This window comes from Papio anubis, chromosome 7 (assembly GCF_008728515.1).
Source record: "Papio anubis isolate 15944 chromosome 7, Panubis1.0, whole genome shotgun sequence".
NCBI classification, from domain to species: Eukaryota; Metazoa; Chordata; class Mammalia; order Primates; family Cercopithecidae; genus Papio; species Papio anubis.
In genome coordinates, this window is record NC_044982.1 from 112,254,996 (window position 1) to 112,273,206 (window position 18,211).

Genomic DNA, 18,211 nt, shown 5'->3' on the forward strand with positions numbered 1-18,211 from the left:
GAAAGTTCAATGGGAGAAGAGGGTTGGAGGAAGAAGCGAGGATGAAAGGCCTCAGTATTACCTTTATATCTGAATTTCCTGTGGGTGTACTTTAAAATCTTTTTTTTTTTTGGAGTTTTACAATTATTTGACCTTTTTTTTTAAAGCATCACTCACAATCTTAACACTGTGTATTAAAGATTATAGAGCCTCCAGCTAAAATGATTTTTTTTTTTTTTGTCTGGCAAGATGATAGAGAACAAGCAGATCACCCAAGTCCCTTCCCAAAGGAGAGTGTGATCTGCTTATTCACTGTCATGTTGTGAGACAAAAAAACCCCATTTGTTCTCCATCTCCCTTTGGGAGGACTTGGGTGACCTTTGGTTTGGTGTGAGATTTTATTAAGTTTGATGCGTTTGATGTGTTTTAATTTGTCCTTATTTCTTTTGGGGCCTCAAATGAAAACCTAGGGTGTTTGCCAAGACCACTGCATTCCTGAATTAAAATATTTTCCTCAGCACTATACAGTTGCTACAATATCACCTTAGCTCATTAGCTTCCCACCTGCTGCTTTCTGCTGGGTTTCTTGGAGTCTTGCCCTGTATATGCAAAGTTTTTTTTAGCAGTTGTCAGACTTCTTAAGGAGAGATTAAATGAAGATTTTTTTGATTCAGTACCCTGCAGTACTTTCCCACCCCCTCTAAGATTTTTTCCCCTGAAGTTCCAGTTGCTTTAGATTCTCTGAATTCTAATACCTGTTTCAGTTGGTTGGGAATGCTGGTTTCTGCCAGGACTCACTTCCCTTGCTACCCTGAATTCCAGGTGTTTTAGGAGAAAATACTATGGTGAATGTGGATCTGATCTCGTTGTCCTTCTCTCTTCTCAGGAATTGTACTTCCTTTAAACTTGCCACATTGGCTGCTTTTCAATGCTGTTTAATTTTTTATAGTTGTTTTTGGCAGGAAGAGGTCAAATTTTAACACAAGCTCCTTTGCCATGGCTATAACTCTAAGTCCAAATATATAATCAAGCACATCTGGAGCATTTACCAAAATTGAAACATGCTGGGTCATTAGACATGTCTTAACAAATTTCAGGTGATTTAAATGATTCTGCTGTTACTGAACACAGTGGGATTAAATTAAAAATCAATTACAAATAATATAGTTATATAATTCTCAAATTTTTGGAATTTTGGAATGTGCTTTTAGATAACTCATTGAGTTAGAGATGATATCACAGTGAAAATTAGAAAAAGTGACTTGAATAACAAGTGAACATTTAAAAACTTGTGAGATTAAGGTAAAGCTAGCCTTTGAGGAAAATTTCTAGCCTCAGTTGTACACACTGGGAAAGAAGAAAAGCTAAAATTCACTCTTTGTTCATCTCACGAAGTTAGAAAAGAAAAGCAAGTAAAACCCAAAGAATATAGAACAAAATAAACTATATAGGTGAGAATAGAGAAAATAAAAGAAGCCAAAAAGTCTTTCTTTTAAATAGACCAGTAGAATTAACAGACCTCTAGTTATATATTACTGCACTTGATCTTAGCCAAAGACTAAGAAGTGATTGTTATACAGTATTGATCAAGAAAAAGAAGACACAAGGAGGAATACCAGGAATGAAATAGAGGATATTGCTAGAGATACCACAAATATTAAAAAGATAAGAGGATTTTTATGACCAGTATTTTACACTAAATTTGGAATTACAAAAGGATTGACATTCCTTGAAAAACACAAGTTAAAATTTGCATTGTAAGAAATCTAAGAACTTGGAGAGAACTTAGAAGTGTTTTTAAAAAGTGTGAGTTTGTAACTAAAAATTTTTTCATGAAGAACATTCCAGGTCAAGATGGCTTCACATGTTACTTCTTCCAAACTTTTAAGGTAAAAATAACATGAATCTTACAGAAACTCTTCCTGAGGATAAAAAAGAGGACCATGTTTTAATGTTGCAAGCGTAACCTTACTATCAAAATCTAACAAGGAAATTAAAACATTATCTCTTGAACATTGATGTAAATATTTTAAACAAAATATTATTGAATTAAATACAGTGATAAAAATAATATTTCACAGTAATATTGGGATTATTCCAGGTGCACATCAGTTACTGATTATATTGACTTGAATTTAGTATAACGTTCTTAATGACATTTGTAAAATTTTAAAAATTGTACAAGTGTAAAAACTATGAAATGAAATGTAATTTTTAGTTTTGTGTACTCTGTCCTAACCTTCTAATTATTTAAAAGTTCTCTGACAGTTTAATTGCATGATTTGCTGTTCTTAAACATTCTTTATTATGGGAATACTTCTTAAATATAGTTTGCACTGAAGGTTTATTAAAAATATAATTTGTCTATAACTAATTTCTCGGTTTTAAAGAGACCATTCCTAGTTTGATAAACTCCCCTCTTGACTGCTTTAAATATTATTTCAATTAAAAAAATTATATGATAGTGTTTGTGTTGGCAATTTTATTGGTTAAAGGATTAGGTCCAATTTTAAGCAGTATTTCTTTCTATAAGGAAACTTTCAAATAAGGGTGTTTTTCTTTCCTTTAAAAAGTAAAATGAGTAGGTGTAGTGCTTCTGAGGGTGAGCCAGTTAACTGGAAACTAAGATCTTTTGTTAAACGCTTAATTTTATAATTTAGTTTTTTCCCGTTGGTATGTGTGGTTTCTGTATGATTCATCTTATGATTTTTGTTTTAATTTACATTATATATATTTAAAGGATAAAGCATAAGTGTGTTGTATGTGCTGAATTTTAATAATATTAAACAGGTGAAAATTGAACACAGACTGGATATTATATAAGACATTATTTTTCAGTATCATAATATTGTTATGTTTTTAAGAAAATGCCTATTTATATTCTTATAAAGATACATACTAAACAGTTGCGAGAGAAATGTATTTGTTTTAAATTATTTCAGAAAAAAATAATGGGGAAGGGGTATGGATTGAAAAAAGAATGTCAGAAATTGGGCCGGGGTAGCTGTAGTTCTGTAGTCCCAACTACTCAGAAGGCTGAGGCGGGAGGATTGCTTGAGCCTATGGGTACTAGCCTGGGCAACATAGTGAGACCAGTCTCAAAAAAAAAAATGAAAAAAGAGAGGGACAAAATGTTGATAATTGTTAAAGCTGGATTATTGGAACATGGGGTTCATTGTACTGTTTTCTCTATATTGTGTATTTGAGAACTTTCATAATAAAGAACTTTAAAAATCCACAAAACAGATGTAAACATACTTAGAAATTTCAAAGTCTGTATCTATGAAGTAAAATATTACACTTTCTGTCTGATAATATTTATTTTAAAATAAACATGCAACATATGAACATACCGTTTTGTATTTTTAAAAATAGGATAATGAATTAATATACCAGTTACAGGAATGAGCATTTTGGGTTTTCTTTTCTCCTGGAAATAAATTTTTCTTTTTACCTTTAGTGACTCATGTGATGGTATGGCACACTGTTCTATAATATACAGATTTGTTTTGTTTTTGTAGTAATATAGCTTTTCAGGTTTGCAAAAATAAACCTCAAAAGTTGTCTTTTTTCCTGTTCATTTTTTATACCAGCTTTATTGAGATACAATTCACATACCGTACAGTTTACCTGTTTAAAGTATGTAGTTCATTGGTTTTTAGTATATTCACGCATAATGTATAACTATCACCACAGTCAATTTTATAACATTTTCTTCACCTCATAAAGGAATTCCATACACTTTTTGCTATCACTCCTGTAACCCCACATCCTCCACAGCCCTGTGGTGTTTTGGTGTTACCACAGAATTTTGTTTTACCTATTTTTATACATGCATTGTGGTTTTAATTTGCATTTCTTTAATGACTAATGCTGTTGAACATGATGCGTTTATTTGCCCTTTGTATGTCTTCTTCAGTGAAATGTTTGTTCATGTCTTTGCCTATTTTCTGCTTGAACTGTTTGTAGTAATACAGTTCAGTTTTGAGAGTTCTCTGTGTATTCTAGACACTCGTGTTGTGTTGGTATTTTCTACCAGTCTGTCCTTTTCTTCACAGGGTGTTTTGCACAGCAAAATTTTCAATTTTGATGAAGTACGATTGATTAGTTTTTTTTTTTAATAGATCATACTTTCGTCGTCAAGTCTAAGAATTCATTGTCTACCCATAGGTTCTGAAGGTTCTTATGTTGCTTGAAAGTTTTATAGTTTAAAATTTTATTACTAAATCTGATCCATTTTGAGTTAATTTTTTGTATAAAGTGTGAGTTTTAAGTCAAGGTTCATTTTTTGCCTATGGATGTCCATTTATTCTACCAGTTTGTTGAAAATTCTTGGTCAGGCTTGGTGGCTCACCTGTAATCCCAGCACTTTGGGAGGCCAAGCCAGGAGGATTGCTTGAGCCTAGAGGTTCATGTCCAGGCTGGGCAACATAGTGAGACCTTGCCTCTACTAAAAATAAAAAGTTAGCTGGGTGTGGTGGCATGTGTTTGTGGTCCCAGCTGCTCTGGAGGATCACCACATTCCAGCCTGTGGGAGAGAGTGAGACCTTATCTAAAAATAAATAAATAAAAGAAAAATTCTTTTCTCTTTCTCTGTTGAATTGCATTTGCAATTTTATAAAAAATTAGCTGACCATATAAGCATGGGTGTATTTCTGGGTTCTATATTCTGTTTCATTGACTCTATGTTTGTTGTTCCGTCGGTTCTATACTGACTTGATTAACTCTGCGGTAAGACTTCATATTGGGTAGAGTGATTGCTTCTTTTCTTTTTCGCTATTTTAGGTCCTTTGTCTTTCTGTATACTATTTAGAATAAACTTATTTACATCAAAAATGTTACTGGGAGTTTTATAGAATAATTATAATGATAGATCAATTTAGAGAGAGTTAATCAATTTAGAGAGAGTATCTTTTTACTATGCTGAGTCTTGCAGCCTGTGAACATGGTATGTCCCTCCATTTCTTTAGGCCTTCTTCTGTTTCTTTCATCAGCATGTTATAATTTTCAAGATAGACATTCTATACTTTTTTGTTGGACTTATAACTATTTCATTTTCTTTTTGTGATTAGAAGTTTTAAATTTAATTTCCACACATTTATTATTAGTATATAGAAATGCAATGGACATTTAGCATGTTGGTCTTGTTTGTATCCTGCAACTTTACTGAACCCATATAATTCTTGGAGTTTTTGTGTATATTCTCTGGGATTTTCTATTATGTCATCTAAAAATAGGGACAGGTTTATTTCTTCCTTTCCTGTCTGTATATCTTTTTTCCTTTTTTTTTTTTTTTTTTTTTTTTGTGGCACTGTCTAGAATACTCAGTACTATATCAAACAAGCTATTGGATAAGCATGATAATAGGAGACATCTTTCCCTTGTTCCAGATCTGGGAGGAAAGCAATTTTGCACCACTAAGTATTATGTTAGCTGTAGGTATTTTTATGGATGTTCTTTATCAATTGAGAAAGTTATCCTCTATTATGATTTAATGCAAATTTTTATTATGAGTGGATGTTGGATTTTGTGAAATGCTTTTCCTGTATCGGTTGATATGATCTGATGACTTTTGTTGTTTAGCCTATTGACAGTGGTGAATTACATTGATTGATTTTTTTTTTTTTTTTTTTTTGAGACAGAGTCTTGCCCTGTCACCCAGGCTGGAGTGCAATGGTGCGATCTCAGCTCACTGCAACCTCTGCCTCTTGGGTTCAAGTGATTCCCCTGCCTCACCCTCCCCAGTAGCTGGGATAACAGGCACGCGCCACCACGCCCAGCTAATTTTTGTGTCTTTAGTAGACACGGGGTTTCACCATGTTGGCCAGGCTGATCTCGAACGCCTTACCTTGTGATCCGCCTGTCTAGGCCTCCCAAAGTTCTGGGATTACAGTCATGAACCACCGTGCCCAGCCCATTGATTTTTTTTTTTTTTTAATATTATTATACTTTAAGTTCTAGGGTACATGTGCACAATGTACAGGTTTGTTACACAAGTGTACATGTGCCATGTTGGTGTGCTGCACCCATCAACTTGTCATTTGCATTGGGTATTTTACCCCCAGCCCCCACCCACGACAGGCCCTAGTGTGTGATGTTCCCCGCCCTGCGTCCAGGTGTTCTCATTGTTCAGTTCCCACCTATGAGTGAGAACATGTGGTGTTTGCTTTTCTGTCCTTGTGATAGTTTGCCAAGAATCATGGTTTCCAGCTTCATCCATGTCCCTACAAAGGACATGAAGGACATGAACTCATCCTTTTTTATGACTGCATAGTATTCCATGGTGTATATGTGCCACATTTTCTTAATCCAGTCTATCATTGATGGACATTTAGGTTGGTTCCAAGTTTTTGCTATTGTGAATAGTGCTGGAATAAGCATACGTTTGCATATGTCTTTATAGTAGCATGATTTATAATCCTTTGGGTATATACCCAGTAATGAGATTGCTGGGTCAAATGGTATTTCTAGTTCTAGATCCTTGAGGAATTGCTACACTGTCTTCCACAATGGTTGAACTAATTTACACTCCCACCAACAATGTAAAAGCATTCCTATTTCTCCACGTCCTCGCCAGCATCTGTTGTTTCCTGACTTTTTAATGATCGCCATTCTAACTGGTGTGAGATGATATCTCATGTGGTTTTAATTTGCATTTCTCTGTGACCAGTGATGATGAGCATTTTTTCATGTGTCTCTTGGCTGCATAAATTTTTTCTTTTGAGAAGTGTGTGTGTTCATATCCTTTGCCCACTTTTTAATGGGGTGGCTTGTTTTTTTCTTGTAAATTTGTTTAAGTTCTTTGTAGATTCTGAATATTAGCCCTTTGTCAGATGGATAGATTGCAAACATTTTCTCCCATTCTGTAGGTTGTCTGTTGAGTCTGATGGTAGTTTGTTCTGCTGTGCAGAAACTCTTTAGTTTAATTAGACCCCATTTGTCAATTTTGGCTTTTGTTGCCATTGCTTTTGGTGTTTTAGTCATGAAGTCTTTGCCCATGCCCATGTCCTGAATGGTATTGCCTAGGTTTTCTTCAAGGGTTTTTATGGTTTTAGGTAACATTTAAGTCTTTAATCATTCTTGAAGTAATTTTTATATAAGGTGTAAGGAAGGGATTCAGTTTCAGCTTTCTACATATGGTGAGCCAGTTTTCCCAGCACCATTTATGAAATAGAGAATCCTTTCCCCATTTCTTGTTTTTTGTCAGGTTTGTCAAAGATCAGATGGTTATAGATGTGTGGTGTTATTTCTTAGGGCTCTGTTCGGTTCCATTGGTGTATATATCTGTTTTGGTACCAGTACCATGCTGTTTTGGTTACTGCAGCCTTGTAGTATAGTTTGAAGTTCGATAGTGTGTTGCCTTCAGCTTTGTTCTTTTTGTGTAGGATTGTCTGGACAGTGCGAGCTCTTTTTTGGTTCCATACGACCTTTAAAGTAGTTTTTTCCAATTCTGTGAAGAAAGTCAATGGTAGCTTGATGGGGATGGCATTGAATCTATAAATTACTTTGGGCAGTATATCCATTTTCATGATATTGATTCTTCCTATCCATGAGCATGGAATGTTCTTCCATTTGTTTGTGTCCTCTTTTATTTTGTTGAGCAGCACTTTGTAGTTCTCCTTCGAAGAGGTCCTTTGCATCCCTTGTAAGTTGGATTCCTAGGTATTTTATTCTCTTTGAAGCAATTGTGAATGGGAGTTCACTCATGATTTGGCTCTCTGTTTGTCTGTTATTGGAGTACAGGAATGCTTGTGATTTTTGCACATCGATTTTATATCCTGAGACTTTGCTGAAGTTGCTTATCAGCTTAAGGAGATTTTGGGTGGAGACATTGGTTTTTTTAAATATACGATCATGTCATCTGCAAACAGGGACAATTTGACTTTGTCTTTTCCTAATTGAATACCCTTTATTTCTTTCTCCTGCTTGATTGCCCTGGCCAGAACTTCCAACACTATATTGAAGAGGAGCAGTGAGAGAGGGCATTCCTGTCTTGTGCCAGTTTTCAAAGGGAATGCTTCCAGTTTTTGCTCATTCAGTGAGATATTGGCTGTGGGTTTGTCATAAATAGTTCTTATTATTTTCAGATACGTCCCATCAATACCTAGTTTATTGAGAATTTTTAGCATGAAGTGCTGTTGAATTTTGTCAAAGGCCTTTTCTGCATCTATTGAGATAATCATGTGGTTTTTGTCTTTGGTTCTGTTTATATGCTGGATTATGTTTATTGATTTGCGTATGTTGAACCAGCCTTGCATCCCAGGGATGAAGCTGACTTGATTTTGGGTGGATAAGCTTTTTGATGTGCTTCTGGATTCGGTTTGCCAGTATTTTATTGAAGATTTTCGCATCAATGTTAATCAGGGATATTGGTCTAAAATTCTCTTTTTTTTTTTTTTTTGTGTCTCTGCCAGGCTTTGGTATCAGGATGATGCTGGTCTCATAAAATGAATTAGGGAGGATTCCCTTTTTTTCTATTGATTGGAATAGTTTCAAAAGGAATGATACCATCTCCTCTTTGTACCTCTAGTAGAAGTCGTCTGTGAATCCGTCTGGTCCTGGGTTTTTTTTTGGTTGGTAGGCTATTAATTATTGCCTCAATTTCAGAGCCTGCTATTGGTCTATTCAGGGATTCAGCTTCTTCCTGATTTAGTCTTGGGAGAGTGTATGTGTCCATAAATTTATCCATTTCTTCTAGGTTTACTAGTTTATTTGCATAGAGGTGTTTTAGTATTCTCTGGTGGTAGTTTGTATTTCTGTGGGATCGGTGGTGATATCTATCCCCTTTATCGTTTTTTATTGTGTCTATTTGCTTCTTCTCTCTTTTCTTCTTTATTAGTCTTCCTAGCGGTCTATCAATTTTCTTTTCAAAAAACTGGCTCCTGGATTCATTGATTTTTTTTGAAGGGTTTTTTTGTGTCTCTATCTCCTTCAGCTCTGCTCTGATCTTAGTTATTTCTTACCTTCTGCTAGCTTTTGAACGTGTTTGCTCTTGCTTCTCTAGTTCTTTTAATTGTGATGTTAAGGTGTCAACTTTAGATCTTTCTTGCTTTCTCTTGTGGGCATTTAGTGCTATAACTTTCCCTTTACACACTACTTTAAATGTGTCCCAGAGATTCTAGTACATCGTGTCTTTGTTCTGCTTGGTTTCAAAGAACATCTTTATTTCTGCCTTCATTTTGTTATGTACCCAGTAGTCATTCAGGAGCAGGTTGTTCAGTTTCCATGTAGTTGTGCGTTTTTGAGTGAGTTTCTTAGTCCTGAGTTCTAATTTGGTTGCACTCTGGTCTGAGAGAGAGTTTGTTATGATTTCTGTTTTTTTACATTTTCTGAGGAGTGCTTTTCTTCCAATTATGTGGTCAGTTTTAGAATAAGTATGATATGGTGCTGAGAACAGTGTATATTCTGTTGAATTGGAGTGGTGAGTTCTGTAGATGTCTATTAGGTCTGCTTGGTGCAGAGCTGAGTTCAAGTCCTGGATATCTTTGCTAACCTTCTGTCTTGTTGATCTGTCTAATATGGACAGTGGGGTGTTAAAGTCTCCCATTATTATTGTGTGGGAGTCTAAGTCTTTTTGTAAGTCTCTAAGGACTTGCTTTATGAATCTGGGTGGTCCTGTATTGGGTGCATATATATTTAGGATAGTTTGTTCTTTTTGTTGAGTCAATCCCTTTACTATTACGTAATGGCCTTGTCTCTTTTGATCTTTGTTAGTTTAAAGTCTGTTTTATCAGAGACTACGATTGCAACTCCTGGTTTTTTTTTTTTTTTTTTGCTTTCCATTTGCTTGGTACATCTTCCTCCATCCCTTTATTTTGAGCCTATGTGTGTCTCTGCACATGAAATGGGTCCCCTGAATATAGCACACTGATGGGTCTTCACTCTTTATCCAATTTGCCAGTCTGTGCATTTTAATTGGGGCATTTTGCCCATTTACATTTAAGGTTAATATTGTTATGTGTCAGTTTGATTCTGTCATTATGATGTTAACTGGTTGTTTTGCCTGTGAGTAGATGCAGTTCCTTCCTAGCATCGATGGTCTTTACCACTTGGCATATTTTTGCAGTGGCTGATACCGTTTGTTCTTTTCCATGTTTAGTGCTTCCTTCAGGAGCTCTTGTAAGGCAGGCTTGGTGGTAACAAAATCTCTCAGCATTTGCTTGTGTGTAAAGGATTTTATTTCTCCTTCACTAATGAAGCTTAATTTGGCTGGATATGAAATTCTGGGTTGACCAAATGTCCATCAGTGACAGACTGGATTAAGAAAGTGTGGCACATATACACCATGGAATACTATGCAGCCATAAAAAAGGATGAGTTCGTGTCCTTTGTAGGGACATGGATGCAACTGGAAACCATCATTCTCAGCAAATTATCGCAAGAACAGAAGACCAAACACCACATGTTCTCACTCATAGGTGGGAATTGAACAATGAGATCACTTGGACACAGGAAGGGGAACATCACACACCAGGTCCTATTGTGGAGAGAGGGGGAAGGGATAGCATTAGGAGATATACCTAATGTAAATGGCTGCAACAAACCAACATGGCACATGTATACATATGTAACAAACCTGCATGCTGTGCACATGTACCCTAGAACTTAAAGTATAATAAAAAAAAAAAAAAAGAAAGAAAATCTGGGTTGAAAATTCTTTTCTTTAAGAATGTTGAATATTGGCCCCCACTATCTTCTGGCTTGTAGGGTTTCTGTTGAGAGATCCACTGTTAGTCTGATGGACTTCCCTTTGCGGGTAGCCCGACCTTTGTCTCTGGCTGCCCTTAACACTTTTTCCTTCATTTCAACCTTGGTGAATCTGACAATTATGTTTCTTGGGGTTTCTCTTCTTGAGGAATACCTTTGTTGTGTTCTCTGTATTTCCTGAATTTGAATGTTGGCCTGCCTTGCTAGGTTGGGGAAGTTCTGGATAATATCCTGCAGAGTGTTTTTGAACTTGTTTCCATTCTCCCCATCCATTTCAGGTACACCAGTCAAATGTAGATTTGGTCTTTTCACATAGTTCCATATTCCTTGGATGCTTTCTTCGTTTCTTTTTACTCTTTTTTCTCTAATCTTGTCTTCTCACTTCATTTCATTAATTTTATCTTCAATCACTGATATCCTTTCTTCCACTTGATCAAATCAGCTATTGAAGCTTGTGCATGCATCATGAAATTCCCTTGCCATGGTTTTCAGTTCCATCAGGTCATTTAAGGTCTTCTCTCCACTGTTCATTCTAGTTAGCCATTCGTCTAACCTTTTTTTAATGTTTTTAGCTTCCTTGCGTTGAGTTAGAACATGCTCCTTTAGTTTGGAGAAGTTTGTTATTACCTTCTGAATCCTACTTTTGTCAACTCGTCAAAGTCATCCTCCAACCAGTTTTGTTCTGTTGCTGGCAAGGAGCCGCGATCCTTTGGAGGAGAAGAGGCACCCTGGGTTTTAGAATTTTCAGCTTTTCTCCTCTGGTTTCTCCTCATCTTTGTGGTTTTATCTACCTTTGGTCTTTGATGTTGGTAACCTACAGATGAGGTTTTGGTGTGGATGTCCTTTTTGTTGATGTTGATGCTATTCCTTTCTGATTGTTAGTTTTCCTTCTAACAGTCAGGTCCCTCAGCTGCAGGTCTGTTGGAGTTTGCTGGAGGTCCACTCCAGACACTGTTTGCCTGGGCGTCACCAGTGGAGGCTGCGGAACAGCAAATATTGTAGAACAGCAAACATTGCTGCCTGATCCTTTCTCTGGAAGTTTTGTCCCAGAGGGGCACCCACTTGCATGAGGTGTCTGTCGGCCCCTACAGGGAAGTATCTCCCAATTAGGCTACTTGGGTGTTAGGGACCTACTTGAGGAAGCAGTCTGTGCATCCTCTGAGCTCAAATGCCACTACTTTCTTCAGAGATGTCAAAAGGGAGGTCTAAGTCTGCAGAAGTTTCTGCTGCCTTTTGTTCAGGTATGCTCTGCCCACAGAGGTGGAGTCTATAGAGGTAGTAGGCCTTGCTGAGCTGCAGTGGGCTCCGCCTGGTTCGAGCTTCCTGGCCACTTTGTTTACCTCCTCAAGCCTCACCAATGGCAGACGCCCCTCCCCCTGCCCAGCTGCAGCCTCGCAGGTTGATCTCAGACTGCTGCGCTAGTGGTGAGTAAGGCTCCATGGGTGTGGGACCTGCTGAGCCAGGCACGGGAGAGAATCTCCTGGTCTTCCGGTTTCTAAGACAGTGGGAAAAGCGCAGTATTTGGGTTGGAGTGTCCAGGTGTCCCATTTTTCCAGGTACAGTCTGTCACGGCTTCCCTTGGCTAGGAAAGGGAAATCCCTCGACCCCTTGTGCTTCCTGAGTGAGGCGATGCCCAGCCCTCCTTCAGCTTGCCTTTCGTGGGCTGCACCCACTGTCCAACTAGTCCCAGTGAGATGAACCAGGTACCTCAGTTGGAAATGCAGAAATCCTTTCTTCTGCATTGATCATGCTGGGAGCTCCAGACCGGAGCTGTTCCTATTCACCCGTTTTGGTCGAAGCTCCCCCATTGATTGGTTTTTGAATGGTGAACTGGGATGGCATATCTGAAATAAATTTCACTTGTTCATAGCTTATAATTCAGTTTATATATTGGTATATTTTATATACTGTTATTTTGTTGAAAATGTTTGCATCTAAGTTTATGAGAGGTTTTGGTATGTCGGTTTATTTTTTTTTTTGTACTGTGTAATTCTTTTAAGCAGGGTAACAATATTAGCTTTGGATAACCTGGGATGTGTTCCCTTCTCTTCTATTTTCTGGAATAGTTTCCATAGCACTCGTGTGAATCTTTAAAAAAGTTTTTAGTAGAATTTGTGAGAGAAACCATCTGGGCTGAGAGAAACGTCTTTCTTTTAAATTACATATTGAGTTTAACAGTTACAGGGCTATTCAGATTGTGTGTTTTATCTTTGTTGAGTTTTGGTAGCTAGTGGTTTTTGTGGGATTGCTCCATTTATTCCATGTCATTGAAATTATTGGCATAAAGTTGTTTGTAGTATTCCTTTCTTATACTTTAAATGGCTGGAAGATCTGTAGTAATGTTCCTGTTTCATTCCTATTGTGAACATACTTTGTGTGATGTCAGTAATTTTATACTTGCAGAAGTTTATTTTATGCCACAGATACGGTTTATCATGGTTAATGTTCTGTGAGCATTTGAAATTTTTTTTTACTGTTGTTGGATAGATTTTTCTATATATGTCATTTTCTGTTGGTTGATCTTATTCATTTCTTTTATATTAATATATTTGCTGATTTTCTGTCAATAGTTCTGTCAGTTGCTGTTTTTCCACAGTGTATCTTGAGTTTCATTTGTTTGGTATTTATACATTTAGGAATGTTTTGTGTTCATTATGGAATGATACTTCTTATCATTATCCAATGTATTTTTTTTTTTTTTTTTTTGAGACGGAGTCTCGCTCTGTCACTCAGGCTGGAGTGCAGTGGCCGGATCTCGGCTCACTGCAGGCTCCACCTCCCGGGTTTACGCCATTCTCCTGCCTCAGCCTCCCAAGTAGCTGGGACTACAGGCGCCCGCCACCACGCCCGACTAGTTTTTTGTATTTTTTTAGTAGAGACGGGATTTCACTGTGTTAGCCAGGTTGGTCTCGATCTCCTGACCTTGTGATCCGCCCGTCTCGGCCTCCCAAAGTGCTGGGATTACAGGCCTGAGCCACACCACGCCCGGCCTCCAATGTATTTTTTGTCTTTAGTAATTTTCTTTGTTCAGGATTCTCTATTTCTTACCCTCTACTGATTCTTAATGTTTGCGTGGTATATCTTTTCTATTCTTTTACTTATAGCCTACCTATGTTTTTGTATTTAGATGAGTTAGATAACATATAGTTTAAGTATATTTTTAAGTATATACATATCTAAGTATATACTTATGTACCAGTTTTGTAAGCTCAGCTCCCTGCTTGACCACACACATATATATATACTTAAAAATATACTTAAACTAATACTTAAAAACATACTTAAACTATACGTATATAAGTGTGTGTGTATATATATAACATATAAGTGTATATATGTGTATATGTGTATATATGTGTATATACATTTAAGTTAATTATTGATAAATCTGTTCATTTTATTATTTCTGTTTTCTCTCTTTCAACTGCTGTGCATTTCTTGCCTGTCTATGGGTTACTTGAAAATTTTTTTGATTCTCTTTTGATTTATTCATAGTGTTTTAAACAATATTGATTTGTATAGTTTCCTTAGTGGTTACTTTAGGTATTACATTATACTTATCTGATTTATCACAGTCTACTGATATTGGCATACCCCACTGTGAGTGAAATTTAGAAACCTTACCTTTTAATTAGTTTCCTTAACTGTCTCTACTTTTAAAATATCATTATCTCAAATATTTTATCTGTGTACATTGAGCACTACCTCAATTGATGATGTAATTTTGCATTACTATGAAAGATGATCCAAAAATTCATGAGAAGGCTAATTATACAAATGAGTCCCAACTTATGACTTTTCAACTTTATGATGGTGTGATAGCAATATGCATTCAATCGAAACCATATTTTGAGTAGCCATGCAATCTTACCCAACAGCTGAAAGTGTTTTTCACTATCAGTATAGTATTCAATAAATTATGTGAGTTATATTAACACTCTATTATAAAATAAGCTTTGTATTAGATGATTTTGCCCAACTGTAGGTTGTTAGTGTTCTCAGCGTATTTAAGGTAGTCTAGGCTAGTTATGTTTGGTAGGGTAAGTGTATTAAATCCATTTTTGATTTTATATTTCCAACTTACTGTGGGTTTAATCAGGAAGTGACCACATTGTAAGTTAAGGAGCAACTGTATTTACTTCCATTTTTAACCATTCCAATGTTCTTTCCTTTTTGAAGTTTCAAACCTTCTTTTATTATTTATTTGTATACTTTTTTGAGATGGAGTTTTGCTCTTGTTGCCCAAGCTGGAGTGCTATGGCGTGATCTGGGCTTACTGCAACCTCCCCATCTCAGGTACAAGCGATTCTCCTGTCTCAGCCTCCCAAGTAGCTCGGATTACAGGCATGCGCCACCACGCCTGGCTGATTTTTTTGTATTTAGTAGCGATGGGGTTTCACCATGTTAGTCAGGCTGGTTGCGAACTCCTGATCTCAGGTAATCCACCCACCTCGGCCTCTAAGGTGCTGGGATTACAGGCGTGCGCCACCATGCCTGGCCTCAAACTTTCTTTCATTATTTCATTTCTCTTTTGGGAACTTTCTTTAGCCATTTATTAAAGGTAGTTTTGCTAGTGATTTATTCCCTTAGTTTTTCCTTTATCTGTGAATGCCTTTATTTTCCTTTCATTCTGCAGGATATGTTCACCACATATATTAATAAAATTCACAATGGGCAGTTCTTTCAGTCCCTTGCTAAATGTGCCACTTCCTCTTGGCTTCCATTGTTTCAGATGAGGAATCTGCTATGATTTGAATTGATGTTTCTCTATAGGTAATACGTCTTCTGACTGCTTTCAAGATTTTTTTGTGTGTGTTTAGTTTTCAGAGGTTTAATTATGATTTTTCTTTGTCTTTAGTTTTGAGAGCTTTAATTATGATGTGTCTTACTATGGACTTTTTTGGGTTTATCATATTTGGGATTCACTTACTTTCTTGAATTCATAGTTTTCTCTGTTTCACTAAATTTAGGAATTTTTCAGCCATTATTTTTTCAATACTTTTTCAGTATTGTCTGTGAGACTCAAATATTGTCTCACAGATTCTGAGATTGTTCTTGGTCTTGTGATAACTTTGCAGGAAAAGTATCAAACCGACTTGTATCACTTCCTTTCCTCGTACTAGTTTTGTAAGCTCGGTTCCCTGCTTGATCACCTTCACACTAAGGAGGGGAGAAGTGGAAGCAGGACTGACTCATACCACCTTGTTGCTGTAGGTTGGGGTGGGATCCTAGCTTCCTGCTGGGTTCTACTGACGTAAGGAAAAGGAAAGGGGGAATCCCAGTGTCAAACAAATCTGCTTCCAACTACTTTTTCTGCCTCCTTGATGCTGGTGATAGCAGAAGCTCAGCTTTCTATAGGGCCCTGCTGATATTGGGTGAGGGTGAGAGCTAGTGAGAGGAGGCTCTGTTCACCACTGGGCCCTGCTGATGCTATTTGGATAGGGGAATTGGAGTACCATCTATTTGTGTTAGGTAGGAGATGGAAGTTAAGCTCCTAGTTTACCCCTACTGAAACTATGGGGAACAGGGGTTCCACTGGTGTTTGGCTGTAGTCGAGTGGGTATTGCTAAAGAGATTTTCTGTTTTGTTAGGCCACCCTTTTTTCTGTGCTTTGTCTTGGCAAAAGAGGCATTTCTTGATGCCTATTTTGTCTTTGCCTGTTGATGTTTTTGGAGACTGTTGCAGCATCCTGTCTGGAATATATAGGAGACAGTAAGGAAACCCAGGGAACTCACCACTTTGCTGCTTTTCAAGTCCCCTAAATCCTAAGGCAGTCTACTGTAGTCTATCTCTTAGAGTCTTCCTATGCTTAATGTGTTTTAACTAGGGTTTTTAATTGTAAGATGGAGGGCCCAAAATGAAGGAATGGTTACTTCATTTTGGCCAGAACTAGAATTCTTTATATTAGTTTCGAAAGACTGTAATCAGCCAATAAAAATTTAAAATTTGGGCTGTAAGCACCACTATACCTCAACATTGTCATATTTTAGATAAAGATTCTTATTTATTTTAGGCTATTTTTTTGTGGTTTATTTTAGGCTATTTTGGTGTGTGGCTTTGAACGTAGGACCTTAGTTTCCATGTATATGTGGTGAAATGTTGGACTAGATCCTCTGGGGTGCTATCAATTAATATCCTATAATTTAATGATCCTAAAAACAGTTTATTTAAGTCAAGGTATGCTGTTGGTGCTGGGATAGAGGGAAGAACTTGGACTTTGGAGGTAGATGTTTGGATTCTGAAAGATGAAGAGACAGTTTTTATATAGCCATTGGGATGGACACCAGAACCAATGTACCTAGACTAGCATTTTGGCATTACCTTTACTCTGTGCATGATCTGGGATAAATTACTTAATTTCTCTTTGTCTCAGTTTCCTCCTTGCTTAAATGGGTATGATAATACTGATCTTATTATTGTGAAGATTAAAAGAGATACTATATATAAAGCACTTAAAACAGTGCTCACACATAGTATTCACTATTTAAATATTTATTATTACTCACTGACTATCTGACATTAGGTCAGCCTTAATCTGAATTTCAGTTTTGTCATTTGTGAAGTAGGGATAATTATACACACATTTATTTAAATATGTATATACAAATATACATTTTGTACAATACTGTCATGTTTGTATATTATTTGTTGGGAATTAAATTGGAAATGTCTTTATTCTATGAGTTTCCAAATATTTTTATCATCTAAATAAATCTTGATTTGTTTTTTGCTTTAATTGCATAGAACGGAAAGATGCTGAAGGATGGGAGACTGTTCAGAGAGGAAGGCCTATTCGTTCTCGATCAATAGCAGTGTTGCCAAAAGTTTCATTGGCAACAGAAGCTGCAAGATCAAAGGATGATAGTGATAAAGAAAATGTATGTCTTTTACCTGATGAAAGCATACAGAAAGGTGAATTTGTTGGAGATGGATCTTCTAATACTATAGAATCTCATCCCAAAGACTCATTACACTCTTGTGACCATCCTCTTGCCGAAAAAACCCAGGTAGTACATTCTGAAAATCCTTTTACTGTCTTTTTCAAAGGGGTATGTGTACGTGTGTACTGGAATGTCTTAGTTTTGTACTTTATTTTTTAACTTACTGTGAAAATTTCAGGTCTATAGACCTATAGAAAAGTGGCAAGAATAGAGCAATGAAATCCTCCCATACCATTCACGCACATTCACAAATTAATATTTACCACATTTTTTTCTTTTCTCTTGTTACATATTATACACACATGTTAAATGCTTTAACATTTGAGAGTGATGTGCAAACATCATAAGCATTCACCTTTAAATCCTAGAGCATGGATCTCCAAAGAACAAATAAATTTATATAACCACATTACAATTATAAAATTCAGAGAATTTGATATATATGTATTATTTAATTTATAGTCTATATTTAAAGTTTTTTAGATTTCCCAATAATTTTTTAAAAATAGAATGTCCTCCAGGATCCAATGTGGAATTACTCAGTTCGTTTGATATGTTTCTTTAATATTTTTCATTGGATATAG

General features: G+C 36.4%; 1 protein-coding gene across 20 annotated transcripts in view; it reads left to right on the top strand.

Moving 5' to 3' along the window:
• The window catches only part of SCAPER (S-phase cyclin A associated protein in the ER), a 553,621-nt gene that overhangs the window by 111,705 nt on the left and 423,705 nt on the right, over nt 1-18,211 (top strand). For all 20 annotated transcript variants that reach the window (XM_017960807.3, XM_021940762.2, XM_017960810.3 and 17 more), the window contains one exon: nt 17,431-17,693. In XM_017960807.3, coding sequence (XP_017816296.1) covers nt 17,431-17,693 — 263 coding nt within the window. The remainder of the gene's footprint in view (nt 1-17,430; nt 17,694-18,211) is intronic.